This window comes from Pollicipes pollicipes, unplaced genomic scaffold (assembly GCF_011947565.3).
Source record: "Pollicipes pollicipes isolate AB1234 unplaced genomic scaffold, Ppol_2.1 Scaffold_6138;HRSCAF=7277_pilon_pilon_pilon, whole genome shotgun sequence".
NCBI classification, from domain to species: domain Eukaryota; kingdom Metazoa; phylum Arthropoda; class Thecostraca; order Pollicipedomorpha; family Pollicipedidae; genus Pollicipes; species Pollicipes pollicipes.
This window is the reverse complement of record NW_023596818.1, coordinates 16,505,788-16,533,297: the sequence shown is the minus strand read 5'-3', so window position 1 is coordinate 16,533,297 and position 27,510 is coordinate 16,505,788. Positions and strand designations below refer to the sequence as shown.

The 27,510-nt window shown below is 55.9% G+C and overlaps 1 protein-coding gene across 1 annotated transcript; it reads left to right on the top strand.

Moving 5' to 3' along the window:
- On the top strand, positions 1 to 25,939 carry LOC119105377 (protein spire homolog 1). The gene is made up of 10 exons (XM_037228843.1): positions 1 to 126; positions 17,804 to 17,910; positions 20,524 to 20,662; positions 20,945 to 20,965; positions 22,112 to 22,173; positions 22,298 to 22,315; positions 23,487 to 23,723; positions 24,324 to 24,459; positions 25,157 to 25,262; positions 25,837 to 25,939. The coding sequence occupies exons 1-10, from the start codon at positions 27 to 29 to the stop codon at positions 25,937 to 25,939; spliced, it is 1,029 nt and encodes a 342-aa protein (XP_037084738.1). The 5' UTR covers positions 1 to 26.
- Positions 25,940 to 27,510: the final 1,571 nt, after the last annotated feature.

Here is a 27,510-nt window from a genome sequence, read left to right as displayed (position 1 = left end):
GCGAGCGAAAGATCAGTAGTGCCCCGATGTCGCCCCGGAAGATCTCGAGCCACGAGCGACTCATGGAGTCCATCCGGAAGCAGGAGCACTCGCTCAAGAAGACTCCCTGCTCAGCTGTCAAGAAAGGTCAGTTTGCCGTGCTGGCCAATGGGTATGCCTGCATGTCAGAACTCAGGCGACACATATCTGGTGGATGTCTTACATGTCTTGTTTCCTCTCGGATTCGTTTCGCGCACGTGCCGCGTGATTGTCCTGAATTATCGGAAGAATCTGGACACAGTCACCTGGCCATTACCAGCTCCGTACAGTGACGCGAGGGGCGCCGCCTTCGGAACGGTACTCGCTTCTTCCGGAACTCGTAAATGGTCAGTTAGTGCGCGATTTACAATGGCTGACGAGTGTGCGTCTCTACGGAGCTCTCTGGAGCGAGGCAACTGACCAAAGCAGCCGGAGGTGAAACGCGACGCTGTTGGCTTGAACTGCCCGGACTAGAGGGCTATTGCGTCGGGGTAATTACCCGCGTAACCTGGTTAAATTATACCCTTAATTATCCCGACTTTATCTTGTTATCTCGTGGAACGCGCGTGGCCGAAAGGGACAGCACTAATGTTATGGGCAGTTTGTGCCCATGCCTTTGGGTAACTCTCTTCCCAGACATATTATATGGGGTTACAAATTTCAAAGCGACATTGCCCAACATTTAGCGTCCACTTCCTTTGTTCATTCTTTTCCGGTTGTCCAGTGTATCACTTGTATGTATCAAATGCATTATAATGGTGTATCATTAGTTTATTTCAACAGTCGCTTTACTGTCAATCGAAAGTAAGATGGCTCTCTGTCCTCATTCTATTCCCCTGTCTTATTCCAGGTAATTTTTGAGCCATCATTCAACCTGGTTCAACGGGAGACATTTAATCTCTTGCAAAGGCCCGCTTAATAGCACTTGCAAAACAGTCATCTGGTTACTTTGATGTCGACATCGACGACTGTTGTATCATTAATAGTAGCTGAGTATATTGCGCAACAGATTGAAAGATTGCTTCCGCTCTACGCCCCCGGCCTGCGGAAAGTCGGGGTCTAATTATGTCAGAAACATGTGGGCAGACATAGGTGTGTTGAGGGTAGGTGAATAGTTATGCGCGGGTAGAAAAGGCAACAAGCGAATCGGTAACGACTCTCGACCGCCCATGCTTGGCAGAACAGTGGCGCATAACTATTCGAGGACCGCCGAACCCGGGGTGGCGGGACCTTTCGTAGCTGTGTTTGACGTGCCGGTCTGTCAGCACGCGAAGGTGCCTATCACCGCACTCGTTACGGACAGATACAAATGGAAGCCGTAATGAGCCTGGGAAAGGACATTGGAACAGGATAAGATTGCGTGATGGGTGCTGCGGGATCACGGGAACCACCAGGGCAGCGCGAATCGGAGCTCCTTCCGCCGCCAGCTGGCCAGGCCTGCGTCATTATCTCCAACCGACTACATCGTGACCACCTCTGATATATTACGGCCGTTTTTGCGCGTCTGCTCGGAAGCGCTTCGATATCGCCGCCGGGAGGACCAGGTCGGCGGAATGCCGCGCCGGCATCGCCGCCTTTTTCTCGTGCTGCGCCGGGATCGCCACGCCCATGTGAGCCGTTTTTTGCCGGGATTCTTGCCGGTGCTCCGTTTTCGCTACCGGATGGTGCGAAAAGCGGCGCAGCCAACGGTCTGGCCCGGGGGTCACGTTCCTAGCATGAGCCGCCGCAGAAAAACGGTATGCAGGAAACCCGCAGGCATAGAATGGGTCGATGGAACAGTACATGGTGTCCCGTGAGTCACTGCTGTCGTGCCTATCATCGTTTCGCAAAGTGTACCAATCTTTGAGCGCCAAAATACCTTTATGTGACGCTTCAGTGGGCAGGTTGATTTAACGTTCTTTGAACAGGGTGTCGGCCTCAGACCGCGTGGGGAATATTATGATTGATCCGGTCATGAATAAGGAGATAGGAGATACTCAGTGGAGAGTATATCTTTTTGGTCTGAAATGAATCGGTCCCAGGAATCCTGCCAAGAACAGGAAGCTTCTTTAATAAAAAAAAAAATCAGATGTCACATTGCGATCAATTTTTTTAGCCAGAAAAATTCACCGTTTTACGCTGAGTAGGTGATCGAACGTTTCCCACTATAGTTTGAGACAGACTTGATGGCAATACACTCATGTACGAAGACGGTCGTCGCCTGAGCAGCAGCGATGTGCATTCTGGAGTCAGTTTCACCTAGATGCCACGTGCGTTCTTCTTTGAGACTATGTTTTTCTTAGAGCGTGCAACTGCTTCGGTCATTCGCGTTGGTCCGAGACTCACGACCGTACCGAGGACAGGGGGTGGGGAGCGGGGCATAATTGCTGTGTGCGGATGCGCACCAGGGACCCCGCTCCCGCATATGGCCGAATGCTTTAACCAACGGAGCTAACGCCTCTCCCTGGATGATGTCCAAATCTTGTCGTTCGAAGTCAGCGGTGAGTTCTTCGGAATCGAAGCCGCCTTGACCTGGGCTCTTTATCTTCGCAGTATGATGACCGAGACAATAGAATGTATTGCCTTTATGTCGATTGTCACTGTAGGGCCATTACCATTACAGTAATTCGAAAATAGAACTCCGGTCAGTCTCGATCAAGGGGCCGGGTCCTCTCACCGCGGCACCACTCACGCCACCCGCGAAATGATCGCGGCGTGGTTTTATGCGTGGTCATCGTTCCGGGTCCCTGCGTGACGATCCTCCTTCATCGTTCCATACGTCATTACGTCCTAAGCTCCGTGAAAGAAAGTGCGGGTAAATACTAAATTATAGAGGCGCGTAAGTCTTATTACTGAGCATTGCCATTCATAGTGATTATGTGTCGTAAAACGCTGACTGCGAGCAATCTGTGATGCCGATTCGAGAGCCATGCGTGTGGAATTAGGGTTTTCTTTCTAGGCTCAACTGGTGCTTGTTTGGGCTCACTTTTGCCAGCCTCTGCTACAGCTGGACTTGAACAGTTCACTGTGATGACCTCAGTCCACTGCATGGGACAATAGCAAAGGTGCAGGAAAAGCCCTGCACGCTATTAATGTCACATGATGGCCCGAATTTAGAACGCTGCGCAGCAGGAGAGCGAGGGGTGCGTCCAAAGTGTTGTCTTGGTCTGCTGTCGTCCTGGCCCTGGACTCCCCAACGACCCAGATGGCCTGGCGTGACTGTGAGCGCGTTTCTAAACAAGATTAGGGCATAGTAGGACTGTTTGCGTTTCTCGCGTGTCGTTCGGCCGGCGGACTTGCTCTAGGTTTATTTTGGGCGGTAAGCTATACACCCTGGGAAATGCGTTCACGGTCGCTGCCCCCCCCCCCCCCCCCTCCCCTCTCCCGCCTTTCTCCCTTCCTCTTCTCGAAGCCAGCGAACGTGACCGCGCGGTGTGAACGGCTCTGGCTGCTAGTACGCCCCTCCTCGCGCGCGGCGCGGCGCATAATTGCGAGGCGTCGGTAGCATTCGAAGCAGGAGCCAACGAAACCGATACCGTGGGACCGTCCACCGACTGCACGGCGCGTGGGGTTACGCCGTGACGGCTGCAAACGCCGGTCATCGCAGCAGGTAGCTGGGGCGATACCCGCCGCGTTTTTAGTGCAATGTTCTTGATTGGATTTTACCACCGATGCTGTAATTTTTGTCGGTTTCGATAACCTGCACGGCGATCATGAAAGCGATTTACTTTGAGAAAATGCTTGGCATCGTCATGCATGTAATCAGCGTGACCGGACGCCTTCCTCTCGTCGGGCTCTGTGACCGGCCGACCCGCCAGCGGGCTGGAGCCGCCGCCGCGCGGAGGCCGACCCCTGCCGCACATGCTGTGCCTGGAGGTATCGCGTTCTGCCGGAGATCGGCGTGGTGCAGGCTTAATACAGGAGACTGCGGCATACGTCTGGCCTTTTCAATAGTGTAGAGTCAGCCGTGCGGGTCCCAAAATGGATCTTAGTTAAAATCTGAGGTTGTCTGATGTCCCCGGCCGCTAAAAGTTCCCAAGCTCACACTTGTGGTTAGTCGTGACTTTAGCCATTCTCAAAATAGAAAACAAAAGTACTGTGTCGTGAGGGGCGCCATCTCTGGTCGCCATCTCTGGCGCCATCTCTGGTCGCGTCTGCCAATGATCAACCGCCGGAAGGAGGCGAAAATGAAAGGAAGCGTTCCCAGGACATGGGCCGGCTAATCATTCAGCTCGGCTGACCATGCCTGTCGTGCGTTCGCACAGCGTCGGTGGCAGGTCACGGTGTGGCGAACCTGGCCGCGGACAGTGTCTGACACGGAAGCCGTGCTCTGCGGACCGCAGCTTCTGGAGCTGCTGTCGGAGGCTGTAGTTTGTGCAGCCCGGCGGTAGCGCGGTCGCATTCACAGCAGCTGGCGGGCGGGGCCGGACGACCCGGCAGCAGCCGTCCGTGACCCCTGCTGGCCGATGACCTTCGTTACCCGACGCCGCTCCCTCCGACATGCCCTGACCTGACCTCGTCATGTCTCAGCCACTGATCGGCTTGACCTGATCGAGCAACTGGACAGTAAAATTATTTTGGTTTGCACGTAACTTGACGAGTAAGCTCTAATGCGGAATGTTCTGAGACGCGTTACAAAAATCGCTTCCGCTAAGGCCATTTACATGGGCTATGCTATCCACGATTCAAAGCCACAGCCTCCGCCTGTGGATCGTCAGCCGCCCTGCGGCCTGCTGACGTCTCAAATTGGCTGTGATTTCACGCAGGGGCGGGCCAAAGCGTTTGGTGCCCTACATTCGATGCTTGGTCGCGTGGTCCTTCTTGGAAGAAAGGCCACACAACCTGATAATTTTCGATCAAACGGAAGGAATGCGGGTGATTGCATGTCAGAGTCTATGGAGTCTGCTCCGCATCGGCGGCACTTCCGAAGTTATGTCGCGCGCATGGAGAGGTAATTGGTGGATCAGACTAATGATCGTAAGATGATCCGGCCGGAGGCATGATCTCCCTAGGCCACCGCTTGGATGACGACCGTGACCTAGCGGATCACCCGTGACAACCACGCAGTCAACCCGCCACGCCTGACCTGACCTCTCGGGTCACAGCTGCCTCTGACCTGACCTCACCGTTGACGTCGTCGCGACCACCCGTCGAAAGGTCCGAGTCGAGGCCTCGCGTCTCGGTACGGTGACGGAGGACGACGACGGTCTGACCGGCGCCCTGTCCCTTCACGGTCGCGTCCCACCGCTCCCGTCGTCGCCGCCGCCGCCGCTAGCGTCGTTCAGGGTCACACTGGCCGGTGGCCGGCGGTCGGGCTCGTCGGGCCTCGTCGAGCCTTGTCGGGCCTCCGGTTAGTCGCGGTATTTGTCAGGCTTCACCGGTCGTCGCGGTGGAAAGCCGGCTTCGCGGCTGGGTTTCGTCGGGCGAGGCTGAGGCGCCAGGCAGGTTTTCAATGTTTGCTGAATGGTCTGCATGACGTCCGTCTTTCATTACGCCCGGTGCTCTGACATTCAACGCGACGGTTTTGTTCTGTGCAAAACAAAGTGGTACCGTAGAAGCGGTCTATTATCCTGACAGCCAAATTTCCGGGCCCTGTGTGGATAAGTCAAGCGGTGTTTACCAGACGCCTGCCACACCCGTGGGCATTGCAGAGAGATCTGTCCAACAGCTGATAGACAAGGTTATTCTTTACTTGTCGGGTACTTCCCAGGCCGGGACTCCCATTAATATGCTCCTCTTTCTGAGACCTACAAAAACAGGCGGACATCAATACCGCCGGTTCGTCCCACGCGGTGCTGGTGGCTCTCTCCTACGTCTGACAACGCCCAGTGTATATGACTGTGACCCGGATATGCGAGGTCGCATTCCTGCGAAGGACGCTGGGTGGGGGGGGGGGGGGGGGGGGCGTGATTTCTCGCCGCGCGCGCCGCATCCGCCGCGTCCGTACGTCATCCGGCGTCTGCTCGTGCCCACAGAGGCGCGCTGAGACGTTCCAGAGTTTGTCAGGTGAGAAAGGCAGAGGGATCAGGAGTCGGCCGGACCGCTCCTGACCGCCAGCCAGGAGATAGGCGGACTCCGGTCAGGAGCCGGCGTGACAGACGTCAGGAGACCGTCCGTCGGTCATCAAGCGGGCGGTGTTACATTCAGTCACCATTCACAAGGTGTGACTACCATCCAGTCGAAAATGTCGACCTTCAGGCCGATTCTCGGGGAGTCGTGGCTACACAAGTCAGGCGGGTGACAGGCTGAGCAGCAAGGCCTGCAGTTTCATGGTGACTAAATGTATGACCTGTGCTTCCGGTGGTGCGAAATTGAACAGAGCCCGCAGGCTGCGGCCAGACCCGTGTTCATTCGGAACTCGCCTAAATGAATGAAAATGAATGTCCAAAAATGGATGTCCACATGAGTGCCGATGTATACGCTTGGGCGGCAACAAATGTGTACGCTCGGGCGGCAACAAGTGATCGTCCGCTCGAGATCTCAGTCTCCTCACACCGAGACCGTCGGCGCCACGCCTGCGAAGCGCCACTGCAACGGAGCAAAATGTCTGGAACGAAATTCTTTCAACGCAAGTTGTTGAAGTTGTGCGAGTTTAAATGAGTGTTTGCGCGGGGCTGCGATGCAGTCAGGTCACGTTATCTGCTCACGATCCACGTCTCACGTTCCATTTGTATCTGGCAGACGTGATCGTTTCGTGCGTGCTGATGCAGATCACCCAAACACTTTTCCGGCGCACCTTTCACAGACCGTGTCGGGTCGCTTATCACGGGTCGTCTTCTTGTGGCCATTACTCGCACGATCTCCGCACACAACAAGCAATGCGCCGGCAGCCGTCTCGACCCCATTAGCGCACGACCGGCCCCCGGCGGGCGTCCATCCGCGCAGACCAGCCGGGCCGGAATGGTGTCAGCTGGTCGCGCGGCGCGACCTCTGACCGACCCGTGCAAGGTTGCGCGTTTTCGTGGAAAGCGCGCGCCCGTGGCCGGGCTAGAGCCGGCCCGAGGCGGGTCCGCCTCATTTCACGCGGTGAAGCGGCCTGTTTGAGCCGAGATAATTGCGGAGGTTTTGTTGTAATATGACGCTGGCGCACGCCTCATTGTTTTCGCCCGGGAAAAACGTATCACGGCTATTGGATACGCCAACGCCGACGGCGTGCAGCGCGGGAGCCCTAACGCAGCGGTGGTCAGCAGAGCCACCTATCGAGCTTTTCCTGAACTGGCGGTGCACGGTGCCGACGCAGAGTTGGCCGAAGTTGTTCCCGGAGATATTTGAGGCATCAAAAAGAGATGGCTTGAGATTTGGGGCCGAGGTCCGTTTGGCAGCATCTGTTATAGGCTGACATCCATTTGGTGGCTGCCGTATAGTTTTTATAATTATAGGAACTGTAATTATTCGGACAAAGTAAGTGATTGACCAAAGATGGGCACTGAACCCCACCCTGCTCCCAGGTGCCGATTTGTTTCGATTCCGTTTCGACGGAACCGACTCCTACTTCGAGTTACGGTGCATAGGATTGATTTCGGCCCTGACGCCGAGCAGCCTGGCACAGTTTTGAAGCCCCCTCGATCTCAACTCAATCATTAATGGCTTAGTTCCGGAATTCATGCGGTTTCGAATTGATACCGACGACAGTGGTTATGATATAAGCAGTTCTATGGTCTTTGCAGATGGTTGCAGCAACACTTTTTATGTTATCGCGACGGTATCTATGAGTTTTTCACTACCACTAGCTGTTGTGCTTTAAATTATATTGTCACAGGACTGTGCATTAGGCTCAGCTACGGTCCTCACTTGACATATGTCCAAAGAAATCGATACCGACCTGACTCAACAACGCTTTAATCGATTCGGGAGTTGTTTCTGCGTTTACCCTGGGTCAAGCAAAGGCCTGCTTAAGAGAGACCCCAATACTGGAGACTGGTACAGCAGGTCATTTGAAGTCGGGGATGAAACTCATTGAGGTTAATAAGAGGGTGGGGGTCAAACTTTGAGAAAAAAACACGCTTCTTCACGCTGTTGATGCTTTCTGGCGACTAATTTATGTCACCGACTACGAGACCGACTACTGTTACCGACTTCACCGACTAAGAGACGAGCATTCGGTAAAAAAGTCTTCAAAGAGAGGCAAACTCCACCACTCAGAGTAGGTCGCAATGACCTATGCTCATAGAGAACAAAATAAGTCACCTCATTGTGTGTTTGGAAGCTGCCGGGAAGCAAATTTGCCAGTTATTTAAGGAAATCATGATGCCAAGGGAGCTCAGTTTAGATCCCTGCTTACTGCCGGGAAATTAAACCATTTGCCAGTAGGCAGGCGCTGTTCGTCTGCAGTGAGCATCTGACTGGATCCACAATGTCAGGATCAAATGCATGGTGGCATGGCCTTGCCTGCTTTGGCACTCGAAGCATGAAATGACGCTACTGCATCGCACATTAACGCATTTCGTGGTCAGTTTTCGCTGCTATAGATGTTGGCTCAACAAACTTAGATAACTTTAAGCGTCATTATGTGTGACACCCTGAAAATAAATTCGTCGGTCAAAATAAACCAACCGGCCAAGTGGTAAAGTCACAGAAAATGTTTTGCTATTTGCGAGATACGTCAACCAAAGGTTGTGCGCCCTAATAGATCAGGACAGCATTGCGTGTGGAGGGTCTGGAACGGTTGGGTGCCTCGTTGGTGTCAGGCGTGTGATGACGGCCTTCTACATTTATCACCTTTACATGGTGATAAATCCTATAATGTACATATAATGTATAATGTATAATGTATTTACATGGTAATAAATCCTATAATAGCTCCTCCGCTGCTAACGGTTGCTCATTAAAGATCTTCTGAAATGGAGTGTTCCACATTTGTATGAGGATTTGAACTGAAATAGCTATATTGGAGATCATTCCGTGCAGTTTACAGCCGTGCCTTTCTAAGACCTAAGCCTTTCTATTTTCTGAGTTACACGCCCGCGAAGATGTGCATACTATTTCAGGGAGATTATTTAAAAGTCACTTTGACATCAATGACGCTATAATAACGTCATATAAATTCTGTCATTCCATTAGGCATGCGGCGATCAAGCCCAACTTTTCCAGTTGTTCATATCTAGAGTTCGTGCGCACGATTTTCAGATATCGTGGCCGTCAATTGACTCTCCATCAATGCTGTGCAAGGTACGATGACGTAATCAAGCAATGATGTGTTGAGAAGCATATTTACTAAAAAGAAAAGTTGTGTCACCTAGAGCGGTCTTTTCCACTTATAAGTATACCAATATGAGTGAGCTTATTCCATTCTATGGGACGCTTCCTTTAATATATTCAAATGTGGAACAATGCCTTTTATAGAGCTCTGTAGCAATATTTTATCTATTATGCCAAAGTCTCTTTAAGTTGAGTTCCCGCCCCTCAGAGATTAAGATTCTGTAGGAACAAAACCTTGACCTTGTCCCGGCACGTTTCGGCCTGGTTTTTTGTTGTCTGCACCTCGCCTGTGATTGGCTGCCGTTGACAGGTTAGACGTCCGCGCCTCAGATCTGGGGCACCTCGCCACCGCGGCGATGATGATCGGCCATGAACGCGCTCCAACATTTCGTCTGTCTCTCACCCGGGGTCTCAATGGGCGAGGCGTCAAATGAGGAATGAAATGTCGACGGTTAGACTGCTGGGAACGCGTGTGGCAGGTTATCCGCGTGGCTGTGCCGTCACGCCACCAGACCACAAATTCCACCGTCCACCGCACCGCGGGTCCACATATCTCACCAGCCACCAAATGGCACCAGGTGCGTGTTATCACACACGCCCACGCCACCCAATACATATCCTTTGTGTTCTTTTCGTTGTCGCCAGCTGAAATGTCAGCAGTCCATTTAATTATGGCGGCCGCCTGCCTGACCACTTCGGACTGAAATAGCCGACACGCCTCCGTACCTGGCGACCTACAGGGCAGGGCGGGCGGAAGCCCCGCCCCCGCCATGCCGCCGAGTGTGAACGCCCCGCCCCGTCATCCCACCGAGTGTGACCACCCCGCCCTGCCCTACTTCTGGCGTGCCGCCGATGCCAGACCTGAAGCTCAGTCCTGGGATACGCTCATGATCTTGCATAGCTATGGTCCACCCCACATACTGCTCTCAAAAACCATCGCGAGCGTTTTTGGACCATCAGGCGCAAAGCCGTGGGCGGACCTTCGGCCCCGCCCCCGCGCGCTAAGCCTCTCCGGGCGCTTCTGCGTGTCGCGCGCGGCCGGCGCGCAGCCGCGCCGCCCGGTCAATACGGACCGGACCGGGTCAGGGCCGCCGGCGGTCGGCGGGAATCGATCCCGCCTCCGCCTCGCGCCGCCAACCACCGCCAGAGCAGTGCGCGGCGTGGCGAAGCCTCCAGGTGACCTTGCGGGGAGGCGCGGGGCGCCGGGGTGCCACCTCGGCCCGGCAGCTGTGGCGATCGGTGACCTTGACCTGTGGAGGACGAGTGGTACGACCTGCTTCTGTGAACCAGTTTGGTGGTGGGCTTGGTGGTCGTTGTGCTCGGGGAGTGCAGTGGCTGTGCTGCGCTGGTAAACGGTAATTACCTGTCGTTTTTTGCATCGGTAATTACCGATCGCCTCACCCTTGCGTTCAACCTTGATAGCTCATTGGAAAAACTGGCGGGGCGATTAAACGCAGTGGGGGCTGCGTATTGACTGTGTTGACGCAAGAGTTTGCCTACATATCATCAGCCATTTGTGTCTGGAGTGATGGACGTGTATTCACGGAGGCCTTTCAAGGTGGCGATGCACTCCAGAGGAAATCGTCCCATCTTGTGGCGTACTCAAGTACACGGTTGAAATTCACCTCGCAACTGCAGTTGCAACAATCCGCCCGTCATCCTCTATCGCACCCGGACCCGCCCAGATATTCATCACCGCCCGGTGGGTAAACCGCGTGGGGTTGCGAGCGGCGGTCCGCGCGTGTTGCCACTGGCCGCCCCGGGCTCTCATTTGTATGCGGTCCGTGCCCCGGTCAGCCCAGCTGGTTACCGTGCTCATTTGCCGGCGTGACCCGGGGCGCTAGGTCGGCAACAGCTATCGCGGTCACCGCGCAGCTCGCGGCGTTCGTGGAAGAGAGCCGCGCCGGAGGACGGCGGCGCCGCCCGGGGTCGTCGCGCGTGAGGAGCAGCGCTGTTGCGCAGTCGGGGCGCGGCGGCGTGGCGGCGTGGCGGCGCGGCCGTGCGCTGACGACACCCTGCGGTGCACGCCCCGGCCTCGACCGCGCGCCGCGTGGGAGATCGCACGACCGCGCCGCCTGACCCGCGCGGGTCGCGCGCGACCCGACCTCTCCCGGGTGCCTCTCCCGGCCGGCGCCGGGCGGTGACGTCACGGCGCGGCGAGCGCGCCGAAACGAAAGTAGCGCCCGCTGACTGTCAGATGACGCCGGTGGCCGGTGCTGTGGACACGCGCGCGCTGCGCCCGTGGCGAGCCGGCGAGTGCTGAGCTGTGTTGAAGGTGCATGGTGCTGTGCACAGCGCATATCAACGTCAACATATCGTGGTGTGTGGACGGGCGGCTCGTAGTGGCACGACATCCCGAAGTTGGTATTTTGTTGTACGGAAAACTTCACGAGAGCTGTTGGACCCGCGCCGGACGTGTTCCGTTCTGCAGCTCTGACCGCATTGCAAGAAGCGAATGATCGCGGAGAAGGCTCTGCATCCGCCATGTGCGGCACTGCTCCACGCCGCGTGAAGACCTGAGGCTGTCGCATCCCTGCCCAGCGCACCGGTCACCGCGAGGGCCGACCACGACGGTGGCGGTAGCGCTGGCTGGCGCTGCGCTGTGAACGCTGCGTATCTCTGGCCGAACGCTCCGCTCATGCCGTCTACTCATCGATCACGTCTGTGAGACGGTGCAGTGCTGTGTCCCGAGCAGCAGCAGCAGCGGCGGCTGGTGAAGGGGCGGGACTCCGTCAACAGCCTGATGAGCGAGGTCTCCCACACGGAGCCGGAGCCGGCCGTGGCCACGGGTGACTCGGCCTCGGAGCAGGCAGTACCCGTCGCGGTCGTTGACCAGGCCGGGATGGACGCGTTGGATCGGTCGGAGTCGACCGCGTCGGACCGGCTGGAATCGGACGCGACGGACCGCTCCGAGTCGGACGCGGAGTGGATCGACGCCCAGGAGGCTGACGCCGGCGATGTCGCTGCGTCGATCGTCGGCAACGACGCGGACCATGACACCGGCGGGGGCAGCGCCGCCAGCGGCGATGCGGGCGAGACGGGCGACATTGAACCTTGGCAAATGACACCAAAGCATCGCGCACACGTGCCGCTGGAAGCCAGCGAGCCAGACTCAACGCAAGTTGGAGAAGGTGATGGAGAAGGTGATGTAGCCGACCACGTCGCGCCTGACACGACGGTCGATTTCAGCGTGGATGCTGGGGATACGACAGAGCCTGGGGCTCAGCATTGCGGTGCTACAACGTTGGGACGCTTGGAACATGAGCAGTCCTCCAGCCAGACTGAGCTGCAACCCGACAGCGGCGATGCCGGTCAGGCGGACATGCTGAACTCGCCGCCGCTGGCGCCGGTCGGTCTGGACGGGACAGTTCCGCCAATCCCCGCGGTGAGAACACGTTTCACCGTGCAAGAAGGGAACGTCGACGACAGCCCGGAGAGAACCAAAATCGCACTGGACACGGGATTAGTCAAGGAGAACGAAGGGAACGACGATTCTGCTTTCGCTGAAGTGCCCGATAACTTGCTAACCTCGCCTGATCATGACCGTCGCGTTCAGGAAGAGAACGAAATCAACCAACTGAAGACAGACTCAGGTGAGGCCCTGTTGGATTGTGGACATTGCCTTCCTGCTCCTTACCGACGTCACTACTTTCTCTCAAGGTTTTGCCACCTTGACATCCCCTCATTCTAGTCTTATTCACTTCCAGCATTAGCAGCAAGTCTTTTGCCATCGGCCATCTTGCTTTTCCCGGCTACATATCGCCTGCAGGCTGGTTACGCCTGGGCCGTCCCGCTGTTTGCAGCCACAAGTCGTTTCCCCGGTTTTTGCCTGCCGTACGCACGTTATCTCAGGGCCATCGCAGCTGTACTTTGCTGGGTCTTTGTCGGTGTTCCGCTTTTGCTCCATTTTCCTCGTTAGGTCCGTTTCCTGAGATTTCCTGCTCGGGGTGTGGTCTTGCGCTTCTTGCCTCTGGAATTTTCGATTTCCGTTAAGGAATGAGCGTGGCCGCATGGCCAACTCCTGGCTGTGTGCCGCGCAGAATGTGGGCCGTAGGGCTCGCGTGGTAGTGCGGAAGCATAGGTGACGGGATGTGATCCATGTGGAAGCAAAATGATACTGGAACAAGTAGGGAGGTGTCGACTGTATCATTTGCTGGTGGTCAGTTGTATGGGTTAGGTGAAGGTGTATGATGTGTTACTGGTCTTCTGTCGAGTGGACGAGCGATTATGTCCAGTGATCGGTAGGACTTGATCTGGCGCATGGGTATGCTATTTAAATAGGCATATCCGTCTATGAAGTGAATGAAACGTTGACTGCATTGATAAATGGGTATCCTCACCTTTTCACTCAAGAGCATACCGTTACAGCTAACCAGAAACGTGCAGGAAAATGATATTCGCATGTTTCAGCGTGCTACGCAGTTTTAAATGTGAGGGCCAATTCCCACGCGGTACTTCATCCTCTAATCGTTGATCTGCAGCACCGTCTTTGCACTTGAGCCAGGTTTGAGTGTTCACACAGCCACCTTATCACCGCCATTGTGCTCTCTTGTGCTGTGCGCTAATCATATTGCGCTAATAATGCGTGCTCTCTTGTGCTGTGTGCTAATAATACGTGTTCTCTTGTGCTGTGTGCTAATAATATGTGCTCTCTTGTGCTGTGTGCTAATAATATTGCGCTAATAATACGTGCTCGCTTGTGCTGTGTGCTAATAATACGTGCTCTCTTGTGCTGTATGCTAATAAGACGTGCTCTATTGTGCTGTGTGCTAATAATACGTGCGCTTTTGTGTTGTGTGCTGTCAAATACTTAGTCAACCGGCTTGATCTATTCTTGCATATCTCGCGCCGCGCAGGTCATCATCATAGGCATTAGTACTCCACTGTGCCGGCGGTGGGCGTGCCAACGCGATTGCGGCGCGCGGCCCGAGATGAATTTGTCATGGATCCCTCCCTAACGAGATTCGGCTGTGTTGCTCAAGCAACGTACAGTTGAACAATGTTGTGGCATGTTCTCGCAAGTTTAATGCTGGGAACGGCACACTGCAATGACATCTCTTGCGACGCTTCCCTGGATGATGCAAGACCTGGGAAGCGACATTTACTCTTGCCGAAATGTTCGCCTTTCCCCTGACATTTCGGGACACCCCGGAGTGCTTCTGGGCCGCGTCTCCTGCCTGTCGCCCGCTCGTGCTGCGCTCCTCGGCGACACTCCCTGTCCGCGCCGGTGCCGTGCGACTCAGCCGTCCGGTCGGCAGCCTGCTTCTGTCCATGTCGGCACGCACCATCTCACGCGCCGTCACGCGGCTGTCACGCGCTGTCACGCGGCCGGCGGCGCCGCGCGACGGTCACCTGCGCGTCGCATTTCTCCGACAGCCGGCGGCTTTCTTCCCGGCGGAACCGGGCGGGAGCACGCCGCGGTCCGGCGCGGCCGCGCGCCATAACTGGCCCCGCCGCGCCGTAACCGGCCCCACTGTGGACCGTTGCATCACGCGCGTGATATACCGACGGTCACCGCCGGCCGTCGGGAAATGAAAAGTCGGGCTGGCGGCTACGATATGGGAGAGCGTAATGTAGGCCTGGATATGGGGGGGGGGGGGAGGGGCGTGGTAAGAAGTACGGGGTGGGGCTGCGCCAGGGCAGCCCGAGTGGATTGAATAGCATGTGGCTAAGGAAAGTGTTCTGGCAACTTATACTTTTTGCTGGAGTAACGCAAATCAATTCTGACGACATACGAATGTAATCACAGTATTCCTGTTAACAAACTTAAAGTGCTGGAGTGCACTCGATGCCTGGCATTATCATTGGAATATTATCAGATAGCCCACTAAAGTTTCCTCTTAGGCATGTTCAAAGTCGTTGCCAGCCTCCGCGGTACACGCCGAGTTTGGTTAGCTTCGGCCATGGTGGCCAATGTCGTCACGATTTGCTTACAGTGCGTTCGATGCTCGCCATCACGTACCACTGTTTGTGATCTCGGTCTACACGTTCCCCTCGGCATCCTCAGCCCCCCCCCCCCCTCCCCCAAGCTGCCCTGCACGCAGAGCCGTCGTTAGACTGCTGCGGCGGCCGGCGCCTGGCCGGCGGCGCTCCCGTGCTACGCCCACTGTGGCGCCCTCTGTCACCTGCCGGGCTCATCGGGCTGATGAGGCGGGCAGACGGGATTGAAGTGCTGCCGCGTGTTGGCTCGCGGCGTCTGCCCAGGGGACCGGGCAGAAGAAGGTCAAGGCGCTAGGCAGACGTGCTCGAAGCGACCCCGTGTGAAGTCCCTGGTGAGAGGGATCCCGCTCAACTGGATGTAAAATGCCAGGTTATGTCATTGATATATGTGGACAAGGAAAATGTGCCACGTAGTTTGCTGCACGAGAGCGCGGCTATTATGTATGGCTGGTGTTAGTTACGTGGCATACCACTACGGGCATAATCGCGAGATCGGTGTGTGAAGTTAGCCCATTTTGAGTGGACATGTATCCGTCTCTTCAAGAAAAGATCGGTCTTGCTGTGCCGGTGTGGGGGAGGTGCCTCCAGTGGCTCTAAAGCAGCACCGACGAGAACGCCCTCGGTTTGCCAACGCATGAGATGCTTGAGAACGTGATGAGAACTGTGGGCTCGCTTCTGAGAACATGATGAGAGAACATGAGAGCATGATGAGAGCCGTAGATGCGCCTCTGAGAACGTGATGAGAGCCGCGTCAACATGGCGCTGCGGTGAGAGGAGTTGCAGAGCCCCGTCGCTCGCAACGCCTTGATGTGAAAGCTCGGTAATGGGATCATTCAAATTGTTTCGTGCAGCTTATTTGGTAAGGCCGCCAGCCGCCCCGTTTTCCGCATTGCGTTTGCAAGCTGACACATTTGGCAGCGCGTTCAGAGCTTACCGTGTCGCAATCGTGATAGGAGTTGAATGCGAAGTGTTGACTTAAAGCTGTGGTGATCGTGCGGTGTGGCTTATGGACTTACAAACGAATATGGTGGAACAACATGTCTTAAAGGGAGTGTTCCACATTTGTATGGGAGTTTGAGCTGAAATAGCCACCTTGAAGACCTTTCGGTGCTGGTCACAATCATGCCATTCTTGAGACCTAAGGCGGCCTGGTTTCTGAGGTACACACCCTCGAAAAGGGAAAGGTAAATCGGGGAGAGTGTTTCAAAGTCAGCTTGGCATTCTTGGCGTCATAATAACGCCATTCAAATCCTGCCATTCCATAAGCCATACGGCGATCATTTTCAAGAAAATATTGTTATCGAGGCGTTCATAGCTGGCGTTCGTGAGCGCAATTTCCAGATATAACGGCCGTCAACTGGCTCTCAGTCAATGTCGTGCAAGGAACCATGGCGTAATCAAACCATGACGCACTGGGGAACATATTTATTAAACAGAACGTTGTGCTGTCCTAAAGTAGTCTTTTCCACTTAAAAAGAGCACCCATAGTTATGAGTGCGGTCGTTTCATCATCCAAAAGTGAAGCATTTTCTCTAAGAAGGAAATGTCGGGCATGCGTGGGGCTTTGCAATGAGATGGGCAGGTTGTATGCCATCGATCGTCCGCAAATGGTTCGCACGCCTGATGATCATTTTTCAAAACGACGTCATACACCACGTCTTTTTTAAAAACGGTAGAAAACATGTTTCGGCTTCAACGCTGCGCAGCGGTTGTCCTTGGCGTGCCGTTTGCATGCTCCGCAAAATAAAAATACAAGTGCGCACACGAGAACTACGTCTCGCATGCTCGGGTTTTGTGGTTAGGGACCGCACCCGGGATCGAACTGCAGCGGTAAGACTGGCCAGCTCTGCTCGACTGCAGACGGTAATGTCTTGCTGTGACGCAGGCCTGCAGCTTGCTAACGCTCAGCCTGATAAGCCCTGGCTGTACACGCCAGGTTTGCTCTCTGGATCCGCCCCTGGTACTGTCCGTACCGCAGTGCGACGCCACTGCTGACATAAAATGCCAAGCTGTCGCCGTATGGCTCACGTGCTGTCTGATGTCGCTGTATGCCTCACCTGCTGTCAGAAGCAGTGACAATTGCCGGTGCGGTCAGTGCCGACACGTATCGCTGTGGTGTGGTCCGTGTCGCATGCTGATCGGGGAGAAAGCGGTCCCTTCGTTCCAAGCCATATGGCGCGGTGCGTCCGACTCTGAAGGGCTTCAGCTGCGGCCGTCTGTTCAGGGTCAGTGCCCCGCAGCCGCTCTAAGCTGGCGCCGGTGTGACCCATGTGGACCGTTAACCAGAGCTGGCGTTCCTGTGCCTCTCTGGGGGACGGAGAGCCCGAACCGGTGCGGCTGCTGGCACCACTGCGCGGTCTCGCGATGACACCAAGGCCGAGATCGTTGTGGCGGATTATGACGGCGGCATTGAGACGACCGGATGATGACAGACAGCGGGCGGTGACGGGTTGGGCTCGTGCTGAGGCCAGTGCTCGGACGCGGGTCGATGCTACCAGCGTCGGATGCGCTGGGCGCTCGTGGACGCGTTTCCGCGCCCGCCTGGGTACGACCTGTCAGGCGGCAGACACAGTCCGCCCGTCTCCAGACACTGTCGAGCGCGCCGTACATGTATTACCGTCTGCGGGTCCGTGTCAGCGCGCGTTTGACGGGGTTGTTTTCTGTTCAGTTTCAGCCGGGATGGGCCGTGTACAGGAGGACGACCAGACGCCCCAGAGCGGGCGCCGGCTCATTAAGGCCGACCCTTCGCTCGCCGTGCCCTGCTCCACCACATTCGTAAGTCACGTGGCCGAGCTGGGATCATGGGCTTTAGGGCTGGAACAGACTTTTAGTCCGATTATAGGTTGTTACGACTTTAGTGTGATTGCACACTTGTGCAGTTGTAGACCAGCACAGTTCTTTAATATGCACAGCTTGTCCTCAGTGTGACATTGAGCATGTACAAAAGGTAACGCGCTCGCAGATAGGTGTTTCGGCGCAAACGTACCGTAGTATATTTAAGTATCTGTAGCGGCATCATACCATTAGACAATCGGCCTGTTAAGCCTGCAGCAACGAAAATAGTTGATAATTATCCTAAACATAAATGCGTCGCAACGTGTCCTTTCACACACTGTTGGCCGCCGTTGTCGGTGCATTCCGCTTCTTTGAACTCGGCAAGTCAGCCCGTGTTCATCGATCCACATTTACGCGTCTCCAACGTGACTCACGGCCGTAAAGTTGACGCCGCTGCAACGGCAAGGTTAACGGGCATATCGATCTGCACAGTCATCAGATGTCAGATGTCATTGCGTGTCCGGTACGAGCGCGGCTCCTGTTTTAGATGCGGACTACTCCGGTTTGACCTGCCGAGCTCGTTGAAGAACGAGGCCTTAAACTTATGAGACCTTAGACCCACGCTATGAGAGACGAGTCAGACGCATTCTTTGCGAGATTGCTTTTAACTTCATTTGTCGTATTTCGATGATAATTGCGGTTTTGCTGTCCCCGTGGCTGGCATTGCGAAATTTAGCACTTTCTCTCAGCCGCTTCGAGTTTTGAATGCAAGGGAAAACGCAATATTGGTGATTCCTTTAAGGTGCGGCTAGCTCACCACTAACAAGGGAAGCCTGGTCACAAGTTACCGTCTTATACGGCACAGCAGATTAGGCTGTGATTCTGTTGGACGTGAAGACCAGGGGCAAACTGTTTACCAAAAGGGAATCGCAGTACTTGCGTGATGCGCTCAGGATGTACACAACTAGAATAAATCGAACTTATATGCGTTTTAGCAAGTGTTCGTAAATGCACAATGTGACTGCATAAGTGGAACATTTGTCGTTTTCGTGCCCAAATGCGATTGTATTAGTGAATCGACGGTTGTTTTTGTGTCAGTCAAGTTACGACAGAGTATGTATGACCGTCGATGATAACACAGGTCACCAAGTTCGCCGACCTTCGCTTGCAACGACCCGGTTCTCCACGATCGTGCCCCGCCCGTTACGTAATCGGTGGTTCGAGCGTAACGTCCAGCGGCCCGGCCCGGAGGAAACGCAGAGCCACTGGAACGCATTGTGTGCCTGGAACAATGGGCGCTCCTGTTTTCTCCCGCTGTCATGGCTTCATTGTGCACCTGCCATTCCCTGGGCCCCAATGAACTAGCGTGCTCCGGTGGCGTGGGCCCCGACCAGTGATTAAATCCGGACACTCTCCGATAAACGCTCCCGCTGGAAGAAAGCACTTTCGGTGATATATCTGCTGGCGCCCCGGCGCCCCACGGCTGGCCGCTGCCTACTTTTGGCTGTTACATTTGGTGTTGCTTTCACGATCATGACGTGGCCTACGTTGACAAGGCAAACTTCTGTTGATGGATTTGCATTTTGCTTGTGAATCGTATGGATTTGGTGTGAACCAAATCTGCAAGAGGTGAACGCGTATCAAACTTAAGACTTGGTGGTAAACCTTCCATACTTCCCAAACAGTCCTAAAATACAAACGAGCTGTGTACAAGTCCCGCATGTCATGACCCTCGGCCGCCGTACCCACATTCTTTGTACGAGTCATACTCCACTAATGTCTCGTTCCATCCGCCTTTGTACGAGCCACAATCCACCAATGTGTCGTTCCATCCGCCTTTGTACGAGTCATACTCCACCAACGTCTCGTTCCATCCGCCTTTGTACGAGTCATACTCCACCAACGTCTCGTTCCATCCGCCTTTGTACGAGCCACACTCCACCAATGTCTCGTTCCATCCGCCTTTGTACGAGTCATACTCCACCAACGTCTCGTTCCATCCGCCTTTGTACGAGTCATACTCCACCAACGTCTCGTTCCATCCGCCTTTGTACGAGCCACACTCCACCAACGTCTCGTTCCATCCGCCTTTGTACGAGTCATACTCCACCAACGTCTCGTTCCATCCGCCTTTGTACGAGTCATACTCCACCAACGTCTCGTTCCATCCGCCTTTGTACGAGCCATAACTCCACCAACGTCTCGTTCCATCCGCCTTTGTACGAGTCATACTCCACCAACGTCTCGTTCCATCCGCCTTTGTACGAGCCATACTCCACCAATGTCTCGTTCCATCCGCCTTTGTACGAGCCACACTCCACCAACGTCTCGTTCCATCCGCCCTTTGTACGAGCCACACTCCACCAACGTCTCGTTCCATCCGCCTTCCATGCGCCCGGTGCGGTGCATGGCAGCTATCAAACGGCAATGGATTCAAATATCATGGAAAGAATATGGAAATAGACCCCGGCGTCTGCGAGCCGTTCCATCAACCAATCAGTGCTCCTTACATGCACCCCGAGCCTGTCCGTCCTGATATAGTCGAGCCCGGCTGAACCAATCGGTCGCGGGCTGAACCAATCGGCTGCACTCTGACGTCATCGCCGTTGCCAGGACGACGACGACGACGACGACCCGGACTTTCCGGAGACGCCGGCCACGCCCCAATGTGCCGAGCCGGCGGCGCGTGGCGGCCTGGGGCTGGGGTACCGGACCACGGGTGGACCCGTCAGCTCGCACTGGCACCAGAATAGTGAGTCGAGTTCTCGGCTGCGCCTGGGAGTCGTTGCAGGCATCTACGTCAGTTCTGGGTGATGGGGGACAGTGCTGAGTGTCTGTCGTCGCGGGGGAGCTAAGGGGGCTTTGGAGAGTGCAGTGTGGTGCAGAGTTGAATTGTGTCGTTTAGTTAATGGAAGAATGTCACAGTGTATGCCTCTTGAGGGGATTGGTTGGGTCGGTGCTTAAACTGGATTGATTTCATTTGATTGATCGGTTGGGCAGTTTGCACAAACTTAATCTGGCATGCATTTTCAAGCTGATTACGATCAAGAAATTGGTAAGTCGGGAAGGATTGCATGTTAACAACTCATTATATCGCACCATTGCACAATGGCATACCATAGTCGTTTGAATGCTCGGTGTCGTGTCACGCGCAGCTAGTCGATAACCCAGCAACTGGGCCCTCATGCCAGTTCGATAACCCAGCAACTGGGCCCTCATGCCAGACGTCCGCTCAAGGTCAAATCAGGTCTCGACTGCCTGCATGCCTTTGGTCATGAGCATCGCGTACCTGCAGCACGCACTTATTGAACAGCAGGATGGGCAGCAGATTCGTGCCGACGTCTGCGTTGCCGCGATACTCAGGAGTAGACGTAGTTGCACCGCCGCCGTTTCACAAGGCTGGGTGACATAGCGAGCAGGGATCCAGCGGAAGGCCTGGCGTAACTGTGTTTTTGTGGGCACTCAGGATAGCATACGTTCCCTGCACAGTCAGCTATGATTGATCAGCTGACCCTGCACAGTCTGCTATGATTGATCAGCTGACCCTGCGCAGTCAGCTATGGTTGATCAGCTGACCCTGCGCAGTCAGCTATGATTGATCAGCTGACCCTGCACAGTCTGCTATGATTGATCAGCTGACCCTGCACAGTCTGCTATGATTGATCAGCTGACCCTGCGCAGTCAGCCATGGTTGATCAGCTGACCCTGCACAGTCTGCTATGATTGATCAGCTGACCCTGCACGGTCTGCTATGATTGATAAGCTGATTTTCGCACTCGCTGAACCACTGGTGCACTCGCTGCATGATGTTTACACTTTGTTGATTGCTGTTGCGTACCGTTAGGTTAGTTCATTGTTTGCCCTAGATACATGCGGGCACTGCGCCGCAGAGCAATAACGCCAGAGATTTATATGGCGCATGGTATGGTTAAGATTGAGCTCAGATCATCACAATGTCCCATTCAACCCACAACCATTTGCCGTTGCTGCGTTCAAAGCCCGCCGTCCATATAACCTACCATGCCTATGTAATTATGTCAGCATCTCAAATGCTCTCGCCCTCACCAAACGCATGTAGAGCACCAGGTCACTACCGTATCCAAGCGTGTAGCTCGCATCCTTAGCTCCCCCGCCCTCCATCACACCCGCGTAGGCCGTCCCGCCCCTGACTTGACCGCCCGCCGCCCCGACACCCACCGAGTGGCACTGGACCTGGCCACGCAGCGGGTCAGCTTCAAGTCGGACCGGCGCCACACGCTGGCGGCAGCGACCGGCCGGCGGCGATGTCCCGGCCCGGCTCAGCGCTGTCGGACCGCAGCGGCGGCAGCGACGACGCGCCAAGCCACCCGCACCAGCCCGGCAGCCACGTGGCCTCCCGAGCCTCCAGCGCCAGTTCCTCGCCTCGGTGGGTGCAGACTGGAGAAACAGGTCCCTCGCCTCGGTGGGATGCAGACCCGCGGGCCAGTTCTCGCCTCGGTGGTGTTGCAGAACCGCTGGGCCAGTTCCTCGCCTCGGTGCGTGCAGGCTGCGGGCCAGATTCCTCGCCTCGTTGGTGTGGCAGGCTGCGGGCCAGTCACTCGCCTCAGTGCGGTGCAGACTGCGGGTCATGTTCCTCGCCTCGGTGGGTGCAGGCTGTGGTCAGTCACTCGCCTCGGTGGGGCAGGCTGTGGGCCAGTTCCTCGCCTCAGTGGGTGCAGACTGCGGGTCAGTTCCTCGCCTCGGTGGGTGCAAACCGCGGGCCAGTTCCTCGCCTTGGTGGGTGCAGGCTGCGGGCCAGTTCCTCGCCTCGGTGGGTGCAGGCTGCGGGCCAGTCACTCGCCTCGGTGGGTGCAGGCTGCGGGCCAGTTCCTCGCCTCGGTGGGTGCAAACCGCGGGCCAGTTCCTCGCCTTGATGGGTGCAGGCTGCGGGCCAGTTCCTCGCCTCAGTGGGTGCAGGCTGCGGGCCAGTTCCTCGCCTCGGTGGGTGCAGGCTGCGGGCCAGTTCCTCGCCTCAGTGGGTGCAGGCTGCGGGCCAGTTCCTCGCCTCGGTGGGTGTATACTGCAGCCCAGCTGACCGCTTAGTACCGCCAGGCCGGCCGCTGCCAAGCCAGCCGATACAACATTTGTGTTCGCTTTTAGCGAGTCGACGACGCTTTCCTGCTTTCGGTGCTTGCGATTTTGAAACCAATTAAAGGTGTGGGATCAGCCTCTTGGAGTGGAAAGTGGAAATGAACGCCCTCGATTCGAAAATCAATGGCACGTTTTTGCACATCGGTTAAATGCCATTGCAAAAAAGGAAGCCCTTTGCTGTTGGTGGCAAGAGCTGGACGAAGCTTTGTCATCGTCTGTAGGCACTGAAAGGATCAGATATGTAAGATCGACAGCAAAAAAGAAAACAACGACAAAGACCTATCGCCGTGAAACCCCAGTGATCGAATGTGCAGACCATGCACCCTGTCCGCTTCGAAGCGCCAGTCTTCCCGACGGTCTCCCAGCTGCAGTCAAACCATAAAGGACGACTGACCTGCTTGCCAGCGGACCGACATGACCATTACAGCTATTACAGCCAATCTGACCTGCCCCCACGCGTGTTCCAGTCGCAGTGGACGGACATGGAGTGTCTATCGCTGACGTTGGAGGAGGTGGTGCATATCCGCTCCGTCCTGACTAAGGCGGAGCTGGACTCGCTGCCGGTCGAGTGTCACATCAAGGAGGACGTGGCGCGCGGCAAGCTCTGCTTCCTCTGCATGAAGACCCGCTTCTCCTTCTTCGGCGCCAAGGGCCACAACTGCCGCCTCTGCCAGCGCGTTGTCTGCGCCAAGTGCTGCGCCAAGGTGGGTCGGCCTCCGGGAGAGGGATCGGGGGCGGAGGCAACGATAGCGGAGCTGACAAGGGCTGTTAGTGCTTTTCATAACCATCTTGATCGGCTTGTTTTGGATGAGCCGAGTGCTTCGGCATAGGCCAGAAGCGCGGCTATGTTTGGCGCGCTGGTCGAAATGGCGCTCGTTGGAGGACGCGGAATGACGCTGGCCTTTAAATACAACGGCTCAGTTCCAGGCCTTCTGGTGGCTTGCACAACTGATCAGTCAATAGAAGGGAAAGCTATCGCTTGGAGCCTCATCATTACTCAGCCCTAGTTGGATTCTGTGACTGGCGTGGGACATTTTTTTCATCAGTTGCCAAAGACATGGTCTGGGAGCGCACCGATAGCAAATACGGTGCCAGACAGTTGAACGCGATGGCGTATAAAGTTAGGGTTGTCCACGCGGGATTATTCGGGTATCACTTCCAGCGACTTGTTCTGTATCACTAGATTCCCGAGCGCTCGTAGAATTGATGTCGCCATTGTGGCCGGTTCGCTATCGGCGTCAGCTCACCGCTGGCCTCCGCGCAGTCAGTGAGAGCCGACGGTGACGCCCCCTCTCCTGCTGCAGATGAGAATACCGACCGAGCACTTCGCCAGTATCCCGGTGTACACGCTGACGCCGTCGTCGCTCTCGCCGCAAGAGGAGGAGGCTCGCTCCCTGCTGTCGCGTCTGCAGGTGCCAGAGATGCCCAGCTTCACCACTGGTGCGTCCGGTGCGGGTGGTGCCGACGGTGCGCGGAGAGGCGCGATTGGCCAGGGGATCTCCTCGTGCACAAAGTCCCAGGCGGTGGTGTGGGCCTGTGGGCTCATGGGGATGCTGTCCGGGACTGAAGGGCGGTGGTGTGGGTCTGTGGGCTCGTGGGGATGCTGTCCGGGACTGAGTAAGTAGTTGAGGTTGGTGTGAACGGTAGATAAGCAATGCGAAACAGATCGAAATTCCAGTGTTTGTGCAGCGAATATTCAGTGTTGGGTACATGTTTGTGCGGCTATGTTTGGCCCGGAATTCGGCAGAACTTTAAACAAATCGAAATATCTAGCTGGAGCATTTTCATGCTTCAGAAGCAATACGTGTAGCGGCGCATGTTCATGTATCCGGGTATCATCACACTCCCGTTTGCCCCCAGATCACACCTCGCGCTCGTCCCCAGATCACACCTCCCGCCTGCCCCCCGATCACAACCTCCCGCTCGTCCCCAGATCACACCTCCCGCTCGTCCCCAGATCACACTCCCGCTCGTCCCCAGATCCACCTCCCGTCGTCCCAGATCACACCTCCCGTTTGCCCCCAGATCACACCTCCCATTTGCCCCAGATCACACCTCCCATTTGCCCCAGATCACACCTCCTGTTGCCCCCAGATCACATCCTGTTGCCCAGATCACACCTCCTGTTTGCCCCCAGGTGGCTCAGACCCCACCTCACCGAACCTGTCGCGTCAGAGTCCGGAGCAGACGCAGAGTCTGCCGCCGCAGCCGCTGCTGCAGCAGGTCGAGTCCAAGCTGCGCAGGTGCGTGGACACTAAGGACCGTGGGGTGGAGCGGGTGGAGAGCTCACGGCTCCGATGCCTGCCGCGGGGGCCGAATTAACGTGCGGCTTCGGAGACACCGCAGAGTTGTGGCGACGTTCGGTAGCTGACATTGACCGCTCTGTCAAGCGGCTTAGACATTGAGACACGAAAAATCGATAGAATGCGCCCGTACCGGTAAAATCAATCGGTCACTACCTCTTTCCTCGGTGAAAAGCTGTTGGTATCGTCATACATGTTTCACGTATCACTTCGCTATCACTTTCTCCTGCGAACAACTATATCTGCGAACAACGTGCATCATCTTTACTGCCGTAATTGCTGTGTGTGTGTGTGTGTGTGTGTGTGTGTGTGTGTGTGTGTTGTGTGTGTGTGTGTGTGTGTGTGCGTGCGTGCGTGCGTGCGTGCGTGCGTGCGTGCGTGCGTGCGTGCGTTCGTCCGTCCGTGCGTGCGTGCCGTGCGTGCGTGCGTGCGTGCGTGCGTGCGTGCATGTGAAGCTGGTTGCAACCAGCTGGGCGCTGCGCTATGCACTGAGTCGCTCCCCGCGCTGACGCAGGGCGCGCCTGTACCGGTCGCGCACGCTGGCGCGCCCCGAGGACATCGACAGCCCGAAGTCGGACGGCGACCGCGACGAGTTAGCCTGGCGGGCGTGCTCATGACCGTCTGCAAGGACTGCAAGGCCATGGTCCTGCACATCATCGTCACCTGGAAGAAGCGGCGCGACCGCAGCAAGCGGGCCTCGGCGCCGGCGCGGCCGCGGTCTCTCTTCATCGCGGCCGTCCACTGAGGCGCATCACCAACATGGCGGCCTGCCGGCGAAGGCCGCGCTAGCCAGCATGGCGGCCGCCAGTCAAGGTCGCGTAGCAGCATGGCGGCCGCCGATGAAGGCCGCACAGCCGACATGGAGGGCGGTCAAGGTCGCGTAACACTATGGCGGCCGCCGGCAAAGACCACGCAGCCAGCATGGCGGCCGCTGGTCAAGGCCGCGTAGCAGCATGGCGGCCGCCGGTGAAGGCCATGCCTCCAAACGGCTGCTGCCGGTCAAGGCCGCGCCGGCGGATATGGGCGCACAGGGACGAATCGCCTTTCGCGTCTCACGGGGCGAGCGTGGGCCAGCTTCTAGTCGCAGTCGGTGTGGGTGGCGCGGTGGAGATAGTGGTGCCGCGCGTTGGCGGCGTCGCCGCAGCCGCGCGGGACACAGGTGTGTGTTGTGGCGTACTGGGTGAGCGGGACATGTTCACCGCTGCCGACGTGTACCTGGATTTCGGTTGCCAAATGACGGTCGCTGCTGTGGGGCGATAGCAGAGTGAATGGGCCGCGCTTGTCCTGATCGGGACCGCTGTCTTGGCGTGTGTGCAAGGTGAGCTGTTATTGTTTGGATTGCGAGAGACGTTGGAGAGCATTAACAGGTGTAGCTGTAACGTTGGGCACCTTTGCATGGCCCCAGCTTCGAAATACACGTAATTCCCATGCTTTGAGTAGGCTGTTAAAACGTGGGCCAGCCAGCGTTGTGACGTTTCTGATCGACTGTCGTGGGAAATGTAGCGTAACACTGCAACATGTGATACCCTGCGCGAGACATCAGTGGCCCATTCAGCTTGGTGGGCACCCTGTCAGCGAGGTGCCGCGTATCATTACTATTCCCTGTGTTTTTTAAACATTCTGGTGGCTCTTTGCATGGCTTATTACAGATTTGTTACCCCGATGGCGTGTTCTAGAAAGACAGACCAAGTTGAATGCGTGCTAATAAGTCGTGTCGCATCGTGCGAAATACGCATAGTATCATCTAATAATGGTGTGATCGTTGAAAATTATCACTTTGCCAACTACCTTATATCCAACCGCACAATACAGCGCATCCTCAACAAGAAACTATCTCCCTTCAAAAGCAAGGCCCTGTCCCATTGATAATATGCGTCTACACAGGACCCATTTTTAAAGTCTTAAGAAATCAATCGGTTTGCGCACCAAACAGCGACAAAAAGCCATGTGAAATGCTGCCTTTCGGCACACGTGCTTCTGTTGATTCCATCCAATGCATTGAGTAATGTTTTGTTCGCGCATAATCCGCCATTTTGTAGTCGGGGTAAGCGTCGCACAAATCCGGTTTTAGTACAAATTGAATGATTTGTCGCGGTTTGAATGTCATTTTACATCGTTATTTCCCGTTCGATTCATGGGCAGCTTCGTGATATTTTAGCGTAAGTGACAACCACGACACAAAATTATG